Source organism: Antedon mediterranea, chromosome 8 (genome assembly GCF_964355755.1).
Source record: "Antedon mediterranea chromosome 8, ecAntMedi1.1, whole genome shotgun sequence".
Taxonomy (NCBI): domain Eukaryota; kingdom Metazoa; phylum Echinodermata; class Crinoidea; order Comatulida; family Antedonidae; genus Antedon; species Antedon mediterranea.
The window spans coordinates 25912928-25933080 of NC_092677.1; the positions used below are offsets into that span (position 1 = coordinate 25912928).

General features: G+C 33.2%; 3 protein-coding genes across 4 annotated transcripts; 2 read left to right on the top strand and 1 right to left on the bottom strand.

Moving 5' to 3' along the window:
• The first annotated feature begins 420 nt into the window (after positions 1–420).
• On the top strand, positions 421–2433 carry LOC140056923 (aquaporin-12-like). Its single transcript, XM_072102448.1, has 2 exons — positions 421–1422; positions 2003–2433. The coding sequence occupies exons 1-2, from the start codon at positions 831–833 to the stop codon at positions 2278–2280; spliced, it is 870 nt and encodes a 289-aa protein (XP_071958549.1). The 5' UTR covers positions 421–830; the 3' UTR covers positions 2281–2433.
• Positions 2434–4439: 2006 nt separating this feature from the next.
• Positions 4440–8816, bottom strand: LOC140056922 (deubiquitinase OTUD6B-like). Its single transcript, XM_072102447.1, has 9 exons — positions 8724–8816; positions 8102–8253; positions 7469–7576; positions 6786–6923; positions 6391–6456; positions 5985–6093; positions 5363–5424; positions 5167–5279; positions 4440–4702 (listed from the first exon to the last, which is right to left on the bottom strand). Exons 1-9 carry the CDS (start codon positions 8803–8805, stop codon positions 4609–4611), a joined length of 924 nt encoding a protein of 307 aa, XP_071958548.1. The 5' UTR covers positions 8806–8816; the 3' UTR covers positions 4440–4608.
• Positions 8817–8958: 142 nt separating this feature from the next.
• LOC140057324 (geranylgeranyl transferase type-2 subunit alpha-like) lies at positions 8959–20129 on the top strand. Of its 2 annotated transcripts, XM_072102935.1 has the most exons (13): positions 8959–8981; positions 9466–9576; positions 9692–9816; positions 11041–11228; positions 11772–11969; positions 12229–12312; positions 12410–12591; positions 12875–12968; positions 13536–13676; positions 14527–14738; positions 15127–15325; positions 15548–15603; positions 20046–20129. In XM_072102935.1, exons 1-13 carry the CDS (start codon positions 8979–8981, stop codon positions 20127–20129), a joined length of 1677 nt encoding a protein of 558 aa, XP_071959036.1. In that variant the 5' UTR covers positions 8959–8978. The 2 variants fall into 2 exon arrangements, with proteins under 2 accessions (XP_071959036.1, XP_071959035.1); XM_072102934.1 differs by lacking the exons at positions 15548–15603; positions 20046–20129 and adding an exon at positions 16082–17174.
• Positions 20130–20153: the final 24 nt, after the last annotated feature.

A 20153-nucleotide genomic window follows, 5' to 3' on the forward strand; every position in this document is an offset into this window, starting at 1 on the left:
ATATTGCAATGACAGAGCATCCTCCATTGGCCTCTTTTTTACACCCGATCGATGGGGCCGGTCTCAGCCACGGTTAGTTAGACCATCCTCTCCATCACCCCACACCTCCCACTAAACCAGCCTACGGGTCTGTTAACACTTTGCGTGTGTACCAGCTTGATTATAATTATTATTTTCATAATTGTCAGAACCATGGGCCTATTTAAACACTATTTATTATTGATTTATAATTAACCTATTTATAATATTATGATATCTCTCTTGCTGTGCTTACTGAAACGTCACACTTCATGTATTGAATATGTATGTTGACATTCCACGCGTTCTTCTAGGCCTATATAGCGCGTTATATCATAGATGTTAATCAACCATCAATATCGAACAGTCAGTGATTTTGGAGCATTGAATTCCGTTGATAGTTAGGCCTACACCAGATTAAAATATTGCATATTGATTATGTATTGTTTGTATTGAATCGCTCGACAATCAGATCATCGAATTCAAAAACCTTTCTGCTCAGGTTTTTATAAAAAAGGTAAAGGTATTGATATTTGTTCTCAAGCTTAACTGGAAACTGAGGAATTGGAATTTAAAAAAATTAAATCATTACGTCACCCGACTGATACTCCGAGGGATAATATATTTATTAATCGGCTGAACATCGATTTTTGAAAATCAAGTCATTCGAAGTTATATCAGAAGCGAATCTGTACGAATAATTGATCGATTGAAAATTTATTTTGAATATTAGGAAAGATCACCGGAATTGTAGGCCTACGCGCGCGTACGACACCAAGACGAAGACACAGTCTGCAGATTATACCTGTATTATGTATGCTTATTCGGATGTCGGTGTTTCTTTCATCCTCCTATTCATATCTGTTATATGTTGCCAGATGCTCCGTAGCGTATCAAGGCTACTCATACCCCCTGAATATCAGCAATACAGTTCAGAAGCGATATCAACATTCCAGTTAGTCGTCGGGTTCATGGAAGGGGACATTATTTTGGAACTGTTGGGTCCTTGGGGGTACGCAGTGTTCCTTTTCTTCCTTGTCATTTCGTTTATTTTAACGTTTGATGGTGCCGCCGATCCAGGTAACACGTTTTTTAATTATTTGATTGGGAACATTGACGGTGGCACTGCGTTGTGTCGAGTCGTGTTCCAGGTGATCGGTGGCCAATTTGCATATCCATGGGTACGAGCACTTTGGAGGGCCGAGATGTCGACACCTCATGCTAATCAGGTGCCCTTTATGGACAGTATCTGCCCGTCGTGTTTGCAGGTGCCTTTGATGTATGGGGCAATTGCTGAGCTGTTGGCGACGTTCACTTACTCGTTCGTCTTGGCACTTGACGTCGTCGGCGGAAAACTAGAACGTTATGTCGACGCGGGAACCCAGGTAGTCATCATAATGATAGGTATGTCAGGCCTATGATAAACAATTACTTTCGTTTACCAAAATTAACGAACTATATGAGATTAAATTTTTATTAAAACATTTGTAAACACACATTTTTATAATACAATTTTATTATCACCTTTTGTAATCGTACCGTGCAGATTTTCTGCTGATCATATTTCCATTTATACAACGCGCATAATTTATTATTAAATACAGTTCGAATATTTTATATATTTAGATAGCATGCTTTATCGACCCGCAGTAGATCCATTTCATATTATATTATGACATAACATTATAGTAACGACTGCATCGACACGCAGTAGATCCGTTATAAAATACATGACATCATAATATGAATATTTGATATATAAATAGTGAGCCCCTCTGAGTGCGATCTTAGCTTGTGTGTTTTCATTTAATCGGAGCATAATTATGACCATATTATTATGACTATCAGACTATCTTCTTTTTCTTTACATCCTTACTCAATTTCTCCTTTTCTTTTATACAAATTTATTCATTTTTTATTTAGTTATCCTCAACAATCACATGTATTAGCTAATTTCATCTTTCCTTTTTATCTTTTTCTTCAGGGTACACATGGACTGGCATGATGTTCAACCCTGCTCTAGCAGCCGCATTGACATTCAACTGCAAGGACCACCCATTTTACGAACACGTCGCCGTCTACTGGCTAGGACCTTTAGCCGGTGTCTTAATACACAGTGTTCTGATCAAAAGCGCTATCGAACATGGACACATCGACGACAGTTTTACAATCAAAAAGAAATTATATGAAATGTCGCATAAGATCGTATCTTCCAAATCTATTTATAGTTGCTCATTGAAAACTGCGAAAAAGGATGATTGATGAAATTATAATGAATTTTAATTATTCGAATATTAATATATGCACAGGTTGCAATAATCTGATATTTAGTCCATCTTTCGCATTTTGTTAGAAATCTACTATTTTATAAAGATGGGTAGAGAAAATGTCGAAATATAGGGTCAGAGGTTGACGTCTGATCAGTGGCGTAACTGAGGCCCCTGGTTTAGGCCTCGGACGTTTTTAACCTTTTTCGACATATTTTAATAAATACAAAAAAAAAAAAAATTATATGCATATATAATTTATTTCATGGTTATAAGTAGTGATATAATAATTATGAGGTACATGATTTCTTTTTATAGACACACGTATGTACGTATGAGTTCCTATAAAATGTATTTACATATTTAAGATAAAACAACAAAAACGAATACATATATATATTAAAACTATTAATAAATAATACTTAGGCAGGGAATAATTTCGCCAGTGTAGCATAGCAAAAAGCTATACAAAACAACCTTATTGCTACACATTTCGCAAATTGTGTAGCAAAAAATGCAATGCAAAACTATGTTAATAATAATAATAATAAGATTTTTAAAGCGCACATACCACTCCAGAGTGCTCAAGGCGCATTTAAAAATAAAAAATAAATAAATCATACAAATTCCTGACAAATAAAATGCAATTTCTTTGGAGGGTCCCCATCCGTTGTCGTTCTGTCGACTCAACAATCAGTTTGATTAGCAATTTTGCTAAACAAAATTTTTAAATGAAATTTTTCCCTGTTAGGTAGACTAAAATTTGCCAAATCAACATGTCTATTGCTTCGACAATAAAAACAAATTATCCATCTTCAATTAAGACTAAACTGAAAAGGATCTTAACGACTAGTAAAACGAATACAGCTGGCAAAACGAAAATTAACTAAAATTATGATTAATAATAATGATATACAAAAATAACTAATAATTTTATATAACAAGTTGTTGTGTTATGAAGGGTTAAAGTTTGCTATAAGACTCCATGTTTTCCATTCCATAGCTGCTGTATTAGCATTATTTAAATATAAACACATAGATATTAATAATTATACAAGATACGCCTTGTTAGCACTGTTGGCAGAAAGTTAAAATTGGGATGGATACATCATTCTGGGGCGGATGATGCATCATCCAGGGGCGGATGCATCATCCAGGGGAAGATGCATCATCCAGGGGAGGATGCATCATCCAGGGGCGGATACATCATCCAGGGGCGGATGCATCATCCAGGGGCGGATGCATCATCCAGGGGCGGATACATCGTCCAGGGGCGGATACATCGTCCAGGGGCGGATACATCGTCAAGGGGCGGATACATCGTCTTGGGGCTGATACATCATCCAGGGGTGGATACATCATCCAGGGGTGGATACATCATCCAGGGGCAGATTCAGGGAAAGCGATAGGATCGCATGTCCTGACTTTTTTAAGAAGCTATTGAAATTACAATGTACGTTATCGGCCCTCGTTTAAAAAATTCTGGATCCGCCAACTCCCCACTTTTTTTAAAAGCTATTAAAATTGCAGTATAAAATTAAACCTTGTGTGGAGAATTACACACCAGTACTTATATAAAATACCTCTTTACTGTTATAATATAGCAATATATTAGTGGATATTCAAAGGGATTATTTACAATTGTTTAAGTTCATTTTTTAGTGCAACCCTATTATTTACCTAGATGGTTACTACTCCTAGAATACCCAGTGGCGGAAAACATTTGAAAATATATATTATTGGTGTGGCAAGAAAATTTCACTAAATTTTCAACTAAAAGTGTTAGTTCAAGACATTTTGAACAAACTTATTTTTTAATTGGACTTTGGATTAAAGAAGCTGGAACAAAACAAATAATCTGTTTTAAAATAACAATTACTATACATGTGTTACATAATAATTTAAAATAAACAACAAATAACATTAAAAATATATATTTTCAACTTAAACACAAACTATGATTAAAAATAAAAACACGATTTAAGACTATATCCCTTAAAATTACTATATTAAAACCTTTATATTTTAAATAATATTTTGGCGTCTTTTTGATAAAGATTGTAAAAGTTTAATAATATAAATAATAATGTTTAAATTTCAAAAAACATAAATATTTTTAGATTAATTTTTTAAACTTGTTTTAGCCATAGTCATATTGAGTAAAAATATTATGATAGCCTGGCAACGCAATTTACCTAGCAACTAAAGTAGTTTGTTTTTGTTCAAATTGTAATTTTAGATCAATTGGTTTGAATTTGTATACTAACTCTGCATGTGTCATAACATTAAACTTATAATATGGTGAAGTTTCCAATGTTTTACGTTATAATTCTTCTTCATTCTTTACTTTTGTACATTCTGATTTTGGTATAACTGAATTGTAGTGCTCTCCCAGTCCAAAGGCATGTCGATGATACCTGACAATAAAAGAATGTATTATAATGAATGTGGTAAAATTTATTGAATCCTACGTTGAATGATTTATACTATAAAGGCAAATTTACACAGACGAGCCGTAAATAATGTCTATTTTATTCCTTATGAACATTTACACAAAGCGCGGAGTGAACTGGCGGTTTCCGCTGATGATAGCTACAGATTCTACGCGGGACAAGCTACATGTTTTTCGCTTACCGTTACCACTCGTCTGTGTAAATTGGCCTTAAAAGAGAGTTTGAACATATGTTTAATATCATACATTATTTGCTAATGCGTGTATTTACAAACACAGAGAATCAAATTGACCGAAATTGTACTGGGAAGGCTTTAAACTACTCATTTGAAAATTATCCACCATCTTGGATCAAATATGGCTAAATTCCCAACTTTGGCTGTGTTTTTATTTTTAATTTTGTAATATGATGATGTTAAGTCTACTTACGAGAGGATGAGCGGCATATGTTTTTCCCTAAAGTGTTCTCCAACCGTCAATGGAGGGCTATCCGCTTGAATGACTTCAATTGGTGATTGGTAAATATGACTTATTGCATTAATCTATAAATAATAATAAAAGCAATTATTGATTTAGCTTAGCATTCTAATTTTTTTATGTCATAAAAACGTAGAAATGCACTCACCTCATGCTGGCCACCCCATGCAGCAGTGTTGGCTATTTCTCTGCAGTATTCTTCATACTCTTCTAAAAAAACAAAAACCGCAAATAAATGTATTTTCAACCAGGACTGGGAGTCGTTCTTTATCCAGGGTTGAATCTGGGTTTTTCCGCATGATAGTCAAGTGTCCTGACCGTGATATTTCTTTTCGTACATAAACGTCACAAAATAAACATGACTAGTCATTAATGGTGTGTGGTGTGACGTAAGAATTGACTTAACTAAAATTCGTTAATGCAAACGCATTCTGTCGAGCCGTCTGTGTAGTCAGATGGATTAGGTTACGGACTTTGCATGTCGGTGTATGGGGTTCGAATCCCATGAGCAACATCTTTTTACTTTATAGTGAGAGAGAGAGATTATTTAGAGGGTTAGGTTTAGTTATATTTAGGAAGTAGTTTGACTATCTTTCACAAAAGGAGTCCCCAACTTTAAAAATTGCCTCCTGACCACTATAACTCTGCTTCCTGACCACTGTAACTCTGCTTCCTGACCACTGTAACTCTGCGTCCTGACCACTGTAACTCTGTACTAAACTAAACTGCATTAATATCAGCTGATTGTAATGTAATGATATACAGCATACCTTTAGTGTAGGGTTCCCCTGAATCAATTTTACAAAGAAAATACATAAAATCTTCCATATGAGATCTCATGTATTCAGCTGTCTGTTCTCGCAAGCTCTGCAGTTTGGTCTGTGAGAATACAAATTAAAAGATTTTTAGTTGAATATGTAGTAACATATAAGAGCGCCCTCTTGTAGCTATTTAATTCTTTTTTCTGTTATTTGATAATTTAGATTTCCAGACTTTCTGTTAAAACAAATATTAATAATTTTTTTTTTTACAGAAGTAAATAACTTTATTACAACTGCAAAATGGCCTATTTAAAGTCTGATTTTATTAATTTTCATGTTTTTGGGGGACATTACATCAATATTACCATTTACTTTTAGATTTTGTGCTTTATACAACATACAGGTTGTGACTAACCTGAGTACCTTGTCTTGCCAGTTGATCAATCAGGGCATTATACAAACAATGACCATCTGACGCAATCTGAAATAAAATATTCATTCATCTAAATCATTTCACAAATAACACCCCTTTACATTATTCAACACCGTGAATAAATTCTGGAGAAATGCCCAAGTGTCTCAGGACCAATCGCATTAACAGCCACTGCCACAAACTTATCATAGTACTATACTATACACTGGGCTCTCTGGGTCTTTTACTGAAGAGAGGCTTTCCAGTATAAAGAATAAATAATATAATAATGTTATTATAAATGCTGTAGAGAATGAAATTCCAAAATGGTAATATACTAGGTACCATTCGATTGTATAATATACTTCACAGACAGTGAGCAAGGTGATTACACAAACCTCGCGTATGCACAGGCCACGCTGAGCTAAAATCGAGTTTATCTTTTGTTCTTCCATTTTTCGACTACTAAACACGTTGTTCGTTTCGTCCTCCACAATTCTTCTTTCACGCTCCTTTTCCTTGTTTGCCTTTTTATTCTAAAAAAAATAACAAATTCCGGAGTGATATAGGATATATATGCCATTCAGCATAATCCCTGCAAGCCGGAGAGAAGATAGGCACCACTGGGAGATATGGCTTATGCCTGTGTATTGTATCATGGTGAGTACCACAACTGTATCACATCTGCTACACCTCTACAATCATCTAGGTCTAACTAGCAATATATTTACAATTGGAAAATTGATTTTATTCAGCATTTAAAAATACAGAAGTGATTTGGTGAAAGTGGAAACTATTTTATTAACTACATTAAGGAACATGTTAAAATTATTCTACTGAAGTTACTGCAGTAACTATATAAAAATGTAGTGACTGCAGCAGAATAATTTTGACATGGTCTCAAAAGAATGTGATGTGCCTATATATGGACATGATGATGTCATATCACTACCATATGTGGGCACATCACTACCATACTTGGGCACATCACTGCCATATTTGGGCACATCACATTTTCTAGTGACTTAAAGTTTGAGAGAGTAGACAGAGCTTTAGTAAAACAATATAAATGTTCTTGTACCCTTCTTTTTTGTGCTCTTGTTGTTTTAACTGGCACCTTCTCATCCACCTTATCTTCAGATTTTTCTTCTACATTTAAATTGTCCATTTCCGATTCCAATCCATTTTCCTAGAGAGAAACACAATTTTTGCTTAAAGTGATGCTGTAAAATTTAAGAAAAATGAAGGAATAGGAAATCAATACAGTAATCTTATTTTAGTTTTAAAGCTCTGTCTACACTATCACACTAGTTTGATAAACAAGTGTGATGTGCCCAAATATGGTAGTGATATGACATCATCATGTCCATATTTGGGCACATCACATTTTTCTGTCATATAAAGTTTGATAGTGTACAGAGAGTTTAAAAATGATCTCTTTAAAATATCTAGGATCATGTCTGAAACCTTTTATTCATACTTTTCATACCAGCAACAGTTATAAATAAAGGTTACAGTAGTATTGTTAAACAGGAAAAAAAATTGGTTAAAATAAAAATTTTTCATTAAAATAATTTCAGGAAGGATTTTTTAAAAATACAAAAATCTCTATTTTGAGAAATCTAGGAATTAGGTAACGTTAGTAGCTGAAATTGGGACACAAAAGCGGTCGAGTTTCCGTTGTTGGTCTGGGAAAAATAATCTCTAAACCAACCATAATAAACTCTTCACCGGCAGTATGGGCATTAAGCTCTTCTTCATGGCGTTTATTAAGTTGGGCCTCAAGTTTTTCTATTTCTATCGTTGTGTCTTTCTTTTTCTTCTTATCACCTTTTGGAACTGCATGTTTCATGGACTGGATTTTACCTATATGAAGAACAAAAGTATAATATAAGTAAGTATACTATATACTGTACTGTACTTTTTCTATAAGAGTATTAACTATTATAAAATTCATTATAAATTACTGTACACTATAAATATAATACCAATAATAAAATACTGTCTAATAGTAATACTATCTATAACTATAGGAGGAGGCCTCCTAATTTTATTATTTTTTTAAATGTATATTTATCAGGATGAATGCAAAAATATATTAATTGAAATATTATGTGTTCATGAGTTGGCTAGGCCTAGACATTGATTGCTAACATAGAATAATAATGCCGGGACAAGCCTCTCATAATCACTTTCTTTGGTTTGATCGGTGGGATAGTGGAGAGAGAGAAGCCTAAAACGGGATTTGAAAATTTTCATTGGAATTTCTCATAAAATAATTAGTAACAGACATTCATTTGGAACTAATAGGATAACACTGTAATTCTCTAACTTACCTTGTAACTCTTTGCGTTCTCTTTTGTGCCTTTGTGCAACATTTTCATTATTTATTATGGGACTATCTTCAAAATCTCCCATTTTTCGTTCGCGCTACGAAAATCATCAACAAGGTCACATAAAGACACTAGTTATATACACGGCCGTCGTTATAATTGAATCAGTTTTTATCAACTGGTGAGTTCAGATAGCATGAGCCATTTCCCTGCAAATAGATATTAGCTGTACGTTGAGAGAGTCAAATTTCGCGGAAAATGGTGGGCTCATTTTAAAATTAATTTATTTGTTGTTATAACATATAAGTTAAAAGTAAACTTTATATATTTATATTATGTCTGAATGGTATTAATAGTTTTACGCAAAATTCGTGTAGTTTTTAGTGATTTTGACTGCCAAATAATGATAGAAAGTTTTAGGCTTTGCTGTGATTTGTTGCATGACAATTTCAGAGGGAAACGGGAGGTATTGATTGAGAAAAAAAAAGTTAATTTCTAGAGGAAGTGATCTCTGGGCCTAGGCGTACCCAATGTGAATTCAAAACAATTTTCACACTTACACACCAGACACCACCCCCTCCCCTGCAGTGTAACCCTAAATTATTACTGAAACTACACCCCAGCAGATTTGCAAGACCCTGTCCATCCCCCCCCCCCCCTCTCTTCCGCCAACACTCCTACTCCTACTACTCTACCTTACTCTAAAAGTATGCACTGTAAATGGTTGTGATCTTTATTTTACTAGCATGGGCGAGTAAAAGTAAGAACTACCGAAGAACAGAAGGAAGCTAAACGCAAAGAAAGGGAAAAGAAATTAAAACTTTATAATGGCGTTACGTCCAAAATATGGAAAAAGGTATTGTACATAAACTTTTGTTTGTTTTTGTCTCATAATAAATATCTAATTCAGGATGCTTCGCATAACACATGTTATTAAGCGTTCATATTACAGCATTAATTTGTTTTTATAGCGAGAAGAGAAAGAATTGGATGAGGAAGCGTTAGGGTTAACGAGGGAAGTACTAGCAGCCAATCCGGACTTCTATACCATGTGGAATTTCAGGAAAGAGATATTTTTAGAGATGAGTTCATCACGGTAAGGGATTATTCATTTTTACCAAGCCGCAGCTTTAAAAAAAATATATATTTTTTTATTAAAATTAACTGACTGACTGGAGATAACCTCCAATAATAAGTTGACAATCCATTCATAAGCCATACATACATACACACAAGATGCCCTACATAAAGAAAGTCTTAAGCTCTATCTACTATCAAATTAGTTTGATGTGTGATGTGCCCAAATATGGTAGTGATATGCCTAAATATTCTTCTTCTTTATTGTATCAAACAAAAACAATTTAATACAAAAGGTAGCCAAGATATAGCCGAAGCTAATCAAGCTTGGTACCTTTTATCTTAACTAACTTAAGCTACAAAATTAACAAATAAATAACAGAACTTAAAAGAAAATAAAAATTTTATAACGTCAAAAACAAAACAAAATATTTTTGGAATAATAAATAAATAACATAACATAACATAAAGTACTGTATGTACTGTACTGTATGTACTGTACTGTATGTACTGTACTGTATGTACTGTACTGTATGTACTGTACTGTATGTACTGTACTGTATGTACTGTACTGTATGTACTGTACTGTATGTACTGTACTGTATGTACTGTACTGTATGTACTGTACTGTAATAAACAAAACCATATCAGTTCAATAGATAATATCTAATGAATTAACAATATATAAAACATTGTAAATTATAGATTATTCTTTTATATACTTAAATAAAAGTAATTCTTTAAGTTGTTTAGAGAAAGCAAATCTAGATGTAATTGTTCGTAATTCTAAAGGTAAATCATTCCAAATAACAGCACCAGAAAAAGAAATTCTAAATCGTCCACAATTAATACGACAAGGGGGAATGGCTAAATTAAAATAATGATTAATTCTTGTATTATATGCATGATCGGTAGTTTCAAAATAATCAGATATGGTAGTGATATGACATCATCATGTACATATATGGGCACATCACATTTTTTTGTCACATAAAGTTTGATAGTGTGGACAGAGCTTTACTGTATGTCAATCAATTGTTTGACAGGATTTGAACCAGAACCCTGGGATTTGTAGGAGAGTATCTTAACAATTAATTATTAGTAATAAATGCTTTCTCTATAAAAGTAGCTAGTAATAGCAAAGAAAGTCATACAATATAAATGTAATATCTTTCAAATCTATAACTTTATTTGACATTCACTTTTATTTATTATTCACAATTATTTTCGTTAAAATGATCAGACCAAAAGATAATTTCCAGACACTGTGTTCTTCTGAGCTGTCATTCCTAGAGGATTGTCTGCAAGTGAATCCCAAATCATATGGTGCATGGCATCATAGATGCTGGATTATGGACCACATGCCTCAGCCAGATTGGAAGAAAGAATTAAAATTATGTGACATATACCTTGAGCACGATGAACGTAATTGTAAGTTTTGTTTTGTTTATTTTCCACTCTTCAAATAAATTTAAACAGTTTTAACATAAGTATACAGTGTATATTGGGTGGATGGAGGTCACAGTAAGTTCATTGAACTGTAAGTCATGACCCCCGTTTCAATAATAGCATGCTACGGAGTAGAATAAAATATATGTGTTTAAAAATGAGGGTACATAAAAATCAAGTACATAAGTTAATTTTTATTATCTTTTTTTATCGAGTTAATAATATAGTAGAACTCATATTACATTTATATATTGGTCTATTTATTTTCTTTTTTTGTCATTATTTTTCACGTTGTTTGTGTTTGTATCGGTGTTGAGGGCCTCATGCATGTCATGTTATTGAGTCATCCTCATTAAACAAAGTTTAATAAAAAAAATTAAATTAAAGGGACATAAAAAAGAATCAACAAAAATTTGTTAAAGTTTAGCAAAAAACTATATTGCCCTGATTTGAAATATTTAGAGCCAATATCAAACTATTTTTGTATAATTTGTTATTAAATTACAACCTTTTCCTTTTTTACAGTTCATTGCTGGGACTATCGTCGTTTTGTCGTTGCAAGGTCAAAGGTTGCAGCAAAAGATGAATTGGATTTTTCAACTTCGAAGATCAGTAGTAATTTTTCAAATTTCTCATCCTGGCATTACCGCAGCAAACTTCTTCCGTTGCTCTATCCCGATGAGAAAAATACCGGAAGAGTCCGGGAAGATGTTCTACTTGAAGGTATGTTAATCTTTATATTGACAAATATAAAATAAAGAGTTTTGATAAAGTGCAGTTGTTTTATGTTGTATATATTTATGTTCCCAAGACTTTATGTAATAAAAAAATGTGATATACTGTATCTATGGACATGATGATGTCATCACTACCATATTTGGGCACATCACTACCATATTTAAGCATATCACTACCATATTTGGGCACATCACACTTTTTTGTCAAAATAGTTTGATAGTGTAGACATTTCTTACTTTTACAGAGTATGAACTTGCCCAAAATGCGTTCTTTACTGATCCAAATGATCAAAGTGCTTGGTTTTACCATCGCTGGTTGCTAGGCAGAGGTAAGTACTTCATATTAAGGCCAATTTACACAGACAAGCCGTAACAGTAAGCTAAAAACAAAAAATAAAGAATTATTATTATCATTATTTTTCACAGCTGAAAGCCCGCAAAATATTAATTTTCTGTATGCCAATAAACGGCGCAATATGATTTTAGTAGTATTTGCTAAACCTGTTCTCATTCCGGAGAAAAACAATGTTAAGGTCAGCCTAGATGGTCAACTATTAGCTGGACAATGGAGAACATCAAGTGGCCAGCACGTTCATTCTCAAGTCTGGGTATCTTTGTACTTCGTATTAATATTGTCAAGGATCAATGATTTTAGATGAAAAATATCATTACTAATCATTATCATCACCACTGATGTAATCATTATCGTCTTAAATCATTTTAATCATTGTTATAATCCATATTATTATCATTATCCTCATTATCATTCAGTACTAATACAGTAAATTAATCATATCATTGTCATTATCAACACTATCATTGTAATCATAATCAACATCAGTATCTTTAAAATCATTTGTAATATTATAAGCCTTATCAAAATGGTAACAGATTTTCACACCAGATTGTGATAAGATCAATGGAGTAACTTTGGATTTTAACTTGGACAATGGACTGGTCAAGAAAGCGTGTTCATTTACAGAAGGCAGGTAGCTTTACATTTAGTTATAGGATGATGGTGACATTTTGATAATGATTTTGTGGATGATAGTGGTGTTAATGATGTTAGTGGTTTGGTATTTAACAGTGTTGGTATTGTGGTATTAATGGTGTTAGTGATTTGGTATTAACAGTGTTGGTAGTGTGTGGTATTAATGGTGTTAGTGGTTTGGTATTAACAGTGTTGGTAGTGTGGTATTAATGGTATTAGTGGTTTGGTATTAACAGTGTTGGTAGTGTGGTATTAATGGTGTTAGTGATTTGGTATTAACAGTGTTGGTAGTGTGTTATTAATGGTATTAGTGGTTTGGTTTTTAACTACAGTGTTATTGACTTTTACTGGTAATAATTTATATATTAAGTCATTTGTTCTATAAATGAATTTTTTACTGATATTTATTTATAAATGTTTTAAGGACTTTGCTAATTCTTGACCCGTATACGCCCATAGCACACTTAGTTATTTTAAGTACCTCATTATCTGTAAAATATTAACTTCGCTTTCCTGTGCACTGATGCGTATCTGAAAAAGGTTTCACTTTTCCCGCTATAGGGGATTCCGAAAGTTGGAGTAAGGAAACGAATGTGGCAGCGACAATGTTCTCTTCGCAATTAAGCGTGGAAAAATCAAGCGTCCTTGCGCAAGAGCTGGAGTCTTGCCAGCAACTCCTCGAACTAGAACCAGATAATAAATGTAAGAAAATCACTGTTTAATTGTCAAACATTTTTTTATAGAAATAAATCAGAAAGAAAATATTGTTGAAATAAAAGAAATAAATAAAGTATAGTTATATATAATAATTTGTAGTATAAATATATAAACAGTATAAATAACGTTTCTGGTTATAGGATAACTTGTGGTATTCATTCCCCCCCCCCCCCCCACCCTTCTCTCTTTCTTAAAATAAAGCTCTGTCTACACTATCAAAAAACGTGTGATGTGACCAAATATGGTAGTGATATGCTTAAATATGGTAGTGATATGCTTAAATATGGTAGTGATATGACATCATCAACACTATCAAAAAACGTGTGATGTGACCAAATATGGTAGTGATATGCTTAAATATGGTAGTGATATGCTTAAATATGGTAGTGATATGCTTAAATATGGTAGTGATATGACATCATCATGTCTATGTATAGGCACATCACATTTTTTTGTCACATCAAGTTTGATAGTGTAGACAGAGCTTAAGATATTAAAATGTTGTAATTTTGTATTAATTGTTTGTGCAGTTTAATATAATATTATTTTAATACCATAAGTACAATTAGCAGTGTAATTGGAACGCTATATTTTTATACTTAATAGTTTGTAAAATGTTTTGCGAGAACATAATTAATTTATTTATAATTTTCTAAAGATAAAAATAATAGTTTGTCAAAACTAAAGTTTTCCAATCAAAATGAAATTAATAAAAATTGAAAATCATTAATTTTAGATGTTGAAAGATAAAACATTGAGAACTGTCTCTCACTTTCACAATGTACTTTCAAATTCACTTTTACTTTAATTTGTCATTTATCGTTATTTTCATCAGGGTGTGTTTTCACAATTATCCAGCTGATGAGGTCATTAGACCCGCTGCGATACGAGTCAGAAACCGACGGTCACGTGAACGTGCTCCTGAAATCCGACCCATATCGTGCTAACTACTTCCATGATCTAAGAAGTAGATTTTGTATCGAGAATGCTATATTAAGAGCTGAAACAGCAGGAAATAATGTTAAAACTATTGATATATCTAATAAGGTATTAAAAATATGTATATGTTGTTTATGTTTCACTATTCAAGATACATTTTCCCCTTGGAAATAAAAAAAAATATTTTTGTTCAATATGCCATTTTAATATCACGTAACACTATAATGATAAAACCATAATTTAAAGGAAAACTGGAAATTGGGTTTTTTTTTGGTTAAATTTAAATGTTTACACTATCAAACTAGTTTGACAAAAAATGTTGTGTCCAAATATGGTAGTGATATGCCCAAATATGGTAGTGATATGACATCATGTCCATATATGGGCACATCACATTCTTATATCACATAAACTTTCATAGTGTAAACAGAGCTTTATAATATATGTTATTATGTTTTCGTAAAATTCTTATATTAAATATTAAATTAATCACTAGGAACTGACAACTCTAACACATCTTGAACATCTGGTGTCAGTGGAGGAAATAAACTTGTCATCCAACAAACTAACATCATTAAAGGGTTGTCACATGTTACAATGTGCGAAGAAGATCCTCGTGGACGATAACAACATCGATAGTTTGCAGGAGCTCGTGCGATTACCATCTCTCGAGGAACTTTCTATAAAAAATAACAGTATCCTTTGTCGAATATTTATATATTGTTTTTTTTTTATTTATTTTTTTTATTAACTTATAAATTTTCATAACATGAACAAAAAGGTAACAGACAAAAATATTTATATCTTTATAAATTTATAATTTTAAAGGATCTAAAACAGTGGCGAATTTTTAATTTTTTTAATTTTTTATTTTTTGTTGCATGTATAGTTTCTTAGAATAGAATTCAAATAACTAGGAATGACCTTTGACCTTTGCCAATCGCCGATAAGATCAAGTGGTCTCCAACATTTGGTAAGCATGCATTATATAATTTATCTAATAATAATAATTTAACGATTTTTTTCGCCCAATATCAGACAATTTTGGATTAGCCAATTTTGCTTCATGTTCCAGAAAAAAATAAAGTTTTTAATGAAGAAAATATTTGGGACCTTTTGGACTGTCTACACTATCAAACTAATTTGAAAAAAAATTGTGATGTGCCCAAATATGGTAGTGATATGCCCAAATATGGTAGTGATATGACATCATCATGTCCATATATGGGCACATCACATTTTTGTTGTCAAATTAGTTTGATAGTGTAGACATAGCTTCAAGAAAAGTCTGCGTTTGGGATAGTTTCGGTTTTCTAAGATTCTGGTATTGGCAAAGTTTACTGTAGTAGTCACCATGTTTCTTTGTCTATTTTACTATTTATTTATTTATTTATTTATTTATTTATTTTACTATTATTTTGCTATTATGTATTCTTATCGAATGCTATCAGATATCAAATCTATAGTTGAACTTTCAAATTTAACTTTTTCACCAAATCTGACAATACTGTGTCTCCAAGGCAACCCAGTTGGTCAAATTGATGGTTTCCAGAGTGTAATCAAAAATCTACTTCCTCAGCTCCAAGCCCTCAATGGAGTTGAATTTTAAATATTTTTGGCAATCTTGTCCCTTAGGAAGAAATAGTTATTTTTAACATATTTTAAAATCATGTCCAAAAACATTCCATAATTACTAAATACCAGTTGAATAAAGGAAGGAAATTAAGCTCCATCTACACTATCAAACTAGTTTGACAAAAAAAAGTATGATATGCCAAAAAAATGGTAGTGATATGCCAAAATATGGTAGTGATATGACATCATCATGGCCATATATGGGCACATCACATTTTTTTGTCACATAATGTTTGATAGTGTGGACAAGGCTTAACTTACGTTGGCTGGGAGCTTCAATTCAAAGATAAATTCAATATCGAAAAGCAAAAAATAAAAAAAAAGACAATACAAAGGAATAAACAATAAAATAAATTTGACCAAGAATTCTAAAACAAATGAAATTTATTGAAAGTTGGAAAAAGAAATAGTTGAATGAACGAAGAAAGGATCACAAAAAACAAGGCCATATACATGGCTGCAGTGACGTGCTCAAGTTAGTGTTTACCGACCAACCGACCGAAATAGTGAGCTGTTACAAATTTAAATTGTTTAATGAGTAAATTTTTAGTGTTTACCGACCAACTGACCGACATAGTCAGCTGCTAAAAATATTAAATTATTTAATGAGTAAATGCATGTTTACTCTTTGGAACCTGTTAATTATTGGTAATATGTATTTATGGAGTTACTAGTCAATAAGTTACCGTTGTGAATGCCCTCGCCATGTGTAATAAAAAGATAATAATAATAAATAATAATAATATGTGTGTTTTTGCTGGATTGATTGAGATTTTTCTATTATTATCCGATGTTCTGTTCGTCTTTGTAATCCATAATTTCTGAGTACAATATATACCAATATACCAATTCCACCAACATGTTTTCGTAGCGTTTTATTTTTTTTTTGCCACGCGCATGAACATGGAGAGTCAATTTTGATTTGACAAATTAAGCTTCGTTTTTCATGATTTGTTTTTTGATGATAACGTATTCGGGTTTATAAGTAGGGAGTCTTTTCCGCCGCCGTCATCGTCGTCGTCGTTTCGTTTGTGGGAAGCGTATTCGACTTTTATCAAGTCTAGAACGAGTTGTCTATGACGTCATTACATCGGACCATCGTGAGGTTTTAATGTCAATCACATCTATGAGTATTTTACAATTCTTCTCCATGTAGAGAACGGGCGATAACAATCTACACCGCCGTTTTAAATTTAGCGCGGGTTGTCGATCGGAAGCCAGATGGAAATGTTTGATGAAAGCCATTCGCCAACTTGCCAAAGTACTATATGTTGATGACTGTTCGCAAATACATCAACAAATAAACGACATCACTTTCGTTTTGAGTGGTAGGCCTCCTTCCTGTATTCATATCGGAAATAAGTGTGCATTTCGTGTCCTAAATTTAAAAAAAGAAAGGATCTCGCACTGCTGGAAGAAATGTATTCCACAAATGTCGATTGATTTAGCGCCAAAGTGCAATTTATCAGCAAACGATTCACACCCCAACTCCACCCACCCCACACCTGAACTCAACCAAAGCGATGAATATATATTTAGGCACAGAAGTTCATTCTTACTTATTATAATATATAGGCCTAAAGTAAAAAGGCGGGGAATGAGCTACTAGGGGTTCATTGTACTATCGAATCCGAGATACAGGATTTTGAAATAGGGGTTCCCAGGGCCTAAAAATGGTGAAATGAAGAATGGTGTAGCTTAAAATGTGATGCCCTATCTTTTGCTGGAATCTATATATACAAATTAATTAATTAAATTTCAGTATATTACCGGGCGGTTTAGAATTAATGTTCTTTGCCTGATTTGTTTATATATATATTATATAATATAAATCAGAGAGCTGCATAGGCAGGATATAGAAAAAAATCAAATAAGTTAAAACTGCCTCAATATAGGTTTATTTTTACGACATGTTTCGGGCATAGCCCATCATCAGGTGAAGAGAATTGTAACAAAGGATAACATATAAGTCACAAAATTACATAATAAAACAAATCAGCCAATCAAAGATGTTAACAACAATACTTATCAAAGATGTTAACAACAATAATATATAATACTGTATATATCTCATGTCGGACCTACCGACCGATCTATCCGGGAAAACAATTACAAGCGGAGTTTAGTACGATTTGAGCGTCTTTCAAGTCACGAAATGTGTGCAGAATGGATGAACGAACGGGCTAAAAAAAAAAGGACCAACTCACACAGACATAAACATAGAACTAAAACAGTCAGTAGGGCCTCCTACAATTGGAACAAAAGCGAAACCATTTTTTTTGTCATAATCACACATTTTTTTTCCTCAAAATGTTATCAATGGTTTACAATTAACGCAGAGTGATTGAATTATTATCTTCCAGTTGACTTTTATATTCGATTTCCTTTTTGCACAACTCCCTTTCTTTTTAGGATGGAATCAAACACAATGGGAATGACGTCACACGCAATGCATTTTCCTGTTATTAAAGCAAAAATAACACTTGTAAAATGTAACTGTATGTTTGTTGTATGTATATATTATGTATAGTGTGTTCGTTGTCACAAATTCTCTTTTTTCAAAAGCTATTGGGGTTTTTGTAGCAGTTGGACCTCGCCGCGGTCGATTTTGAATCCACCTCCGCGTTTTCTTAACGGTCATCATTTAGGCTTGGTTCGCACAAGGACATACTGTACACGTAATTTTGTCTAAAGCTTGGTATCCACTGAGAACGCCGCGACGTAGATAAGCGCATCGCAAGCAATTGACCAATCACGAAGCGATGGGTCATCCAAACAGTCGCTTGTGATTTGTCAACTCACACGTGCGTGGAAACCAAGCGTAATATTGACTCATCGGATTCGCGTTGCGAAACGTGGAAACCGGACCAGATTCGTACTGAGCAGCCCAGTGCGCATGTTGTTTATGTTTATGAAATGTTTTTGTGTCGCATTCAAATTCAAAGTTGAAATATGAAAAGAAAAAACAGAAAAGAGTTTCGATATGAAATAGTGTTATAAATTATCTTTGATAACATCGAATTTCATGTCAAAATGAGATTGATTAAAGTTCGAAAGAAGCGAGAAAGAAAATAGTTTGACATTTAGTCCTGAAGTTGTTTATACAACGAAAGAATCAAAACGAAACTGTTTGGATGAGTCAGTATTTTTGTTTTAAAATAGTTTCACCGGGTTGAAAGGATAGGATATTTTAAACAATCGTTTTTCATTATCGATGGTTTGAAATTTCGTTTTTGACATTTACTGAAATTAGAGAGGCCCATAGCCTTGCAGGGACGGGTCTCAGGATGTGTGGAGTGGCCGGGCATATTAGGACGGATTTAGATATTAAAAAACAGAAATGGTTATTTATTATGGCCTCCGTCGATGGCCTCTAATAAATTTTTCATTGAAAGGTTTTAAAACAATAAGGATCGGCGATTAAAACTATCCGCCCAATTATAAAATATAGTCACGTCATGTAATAGACGCGCGCGTAGACATATATATCGCGCGTATCGCTGTACTGTATCACGTGTGTTGTAAAATATAGTAACGTCATATAATAGACGCGCGCGTCGGCATCATGTTAGTCACGCGTATCCGCTGTACTGCGTCACGTGTGTCAGACCAGCGATACAACGGGGGGAAGACTGTTTCAACTTGGTTTGGATTTATTACTGTAATCGATTATTGCGTTGTAATAATTTCATAATCCGTGATCAAATAGAGCGACTGTGTGTTTGGTATCCGTTATGCTGTTTGTGATTTGTTTACTTCCTTTCTTGAACGATGTATAAGGTCACGCACCGTTCCGATACTAAACCAGTTTACAAAGACACCTACACGGCCACAAGAGGCGAATCAGGCGTTGAAGACGGATAACGCACCTCACACACGCTTGTCATC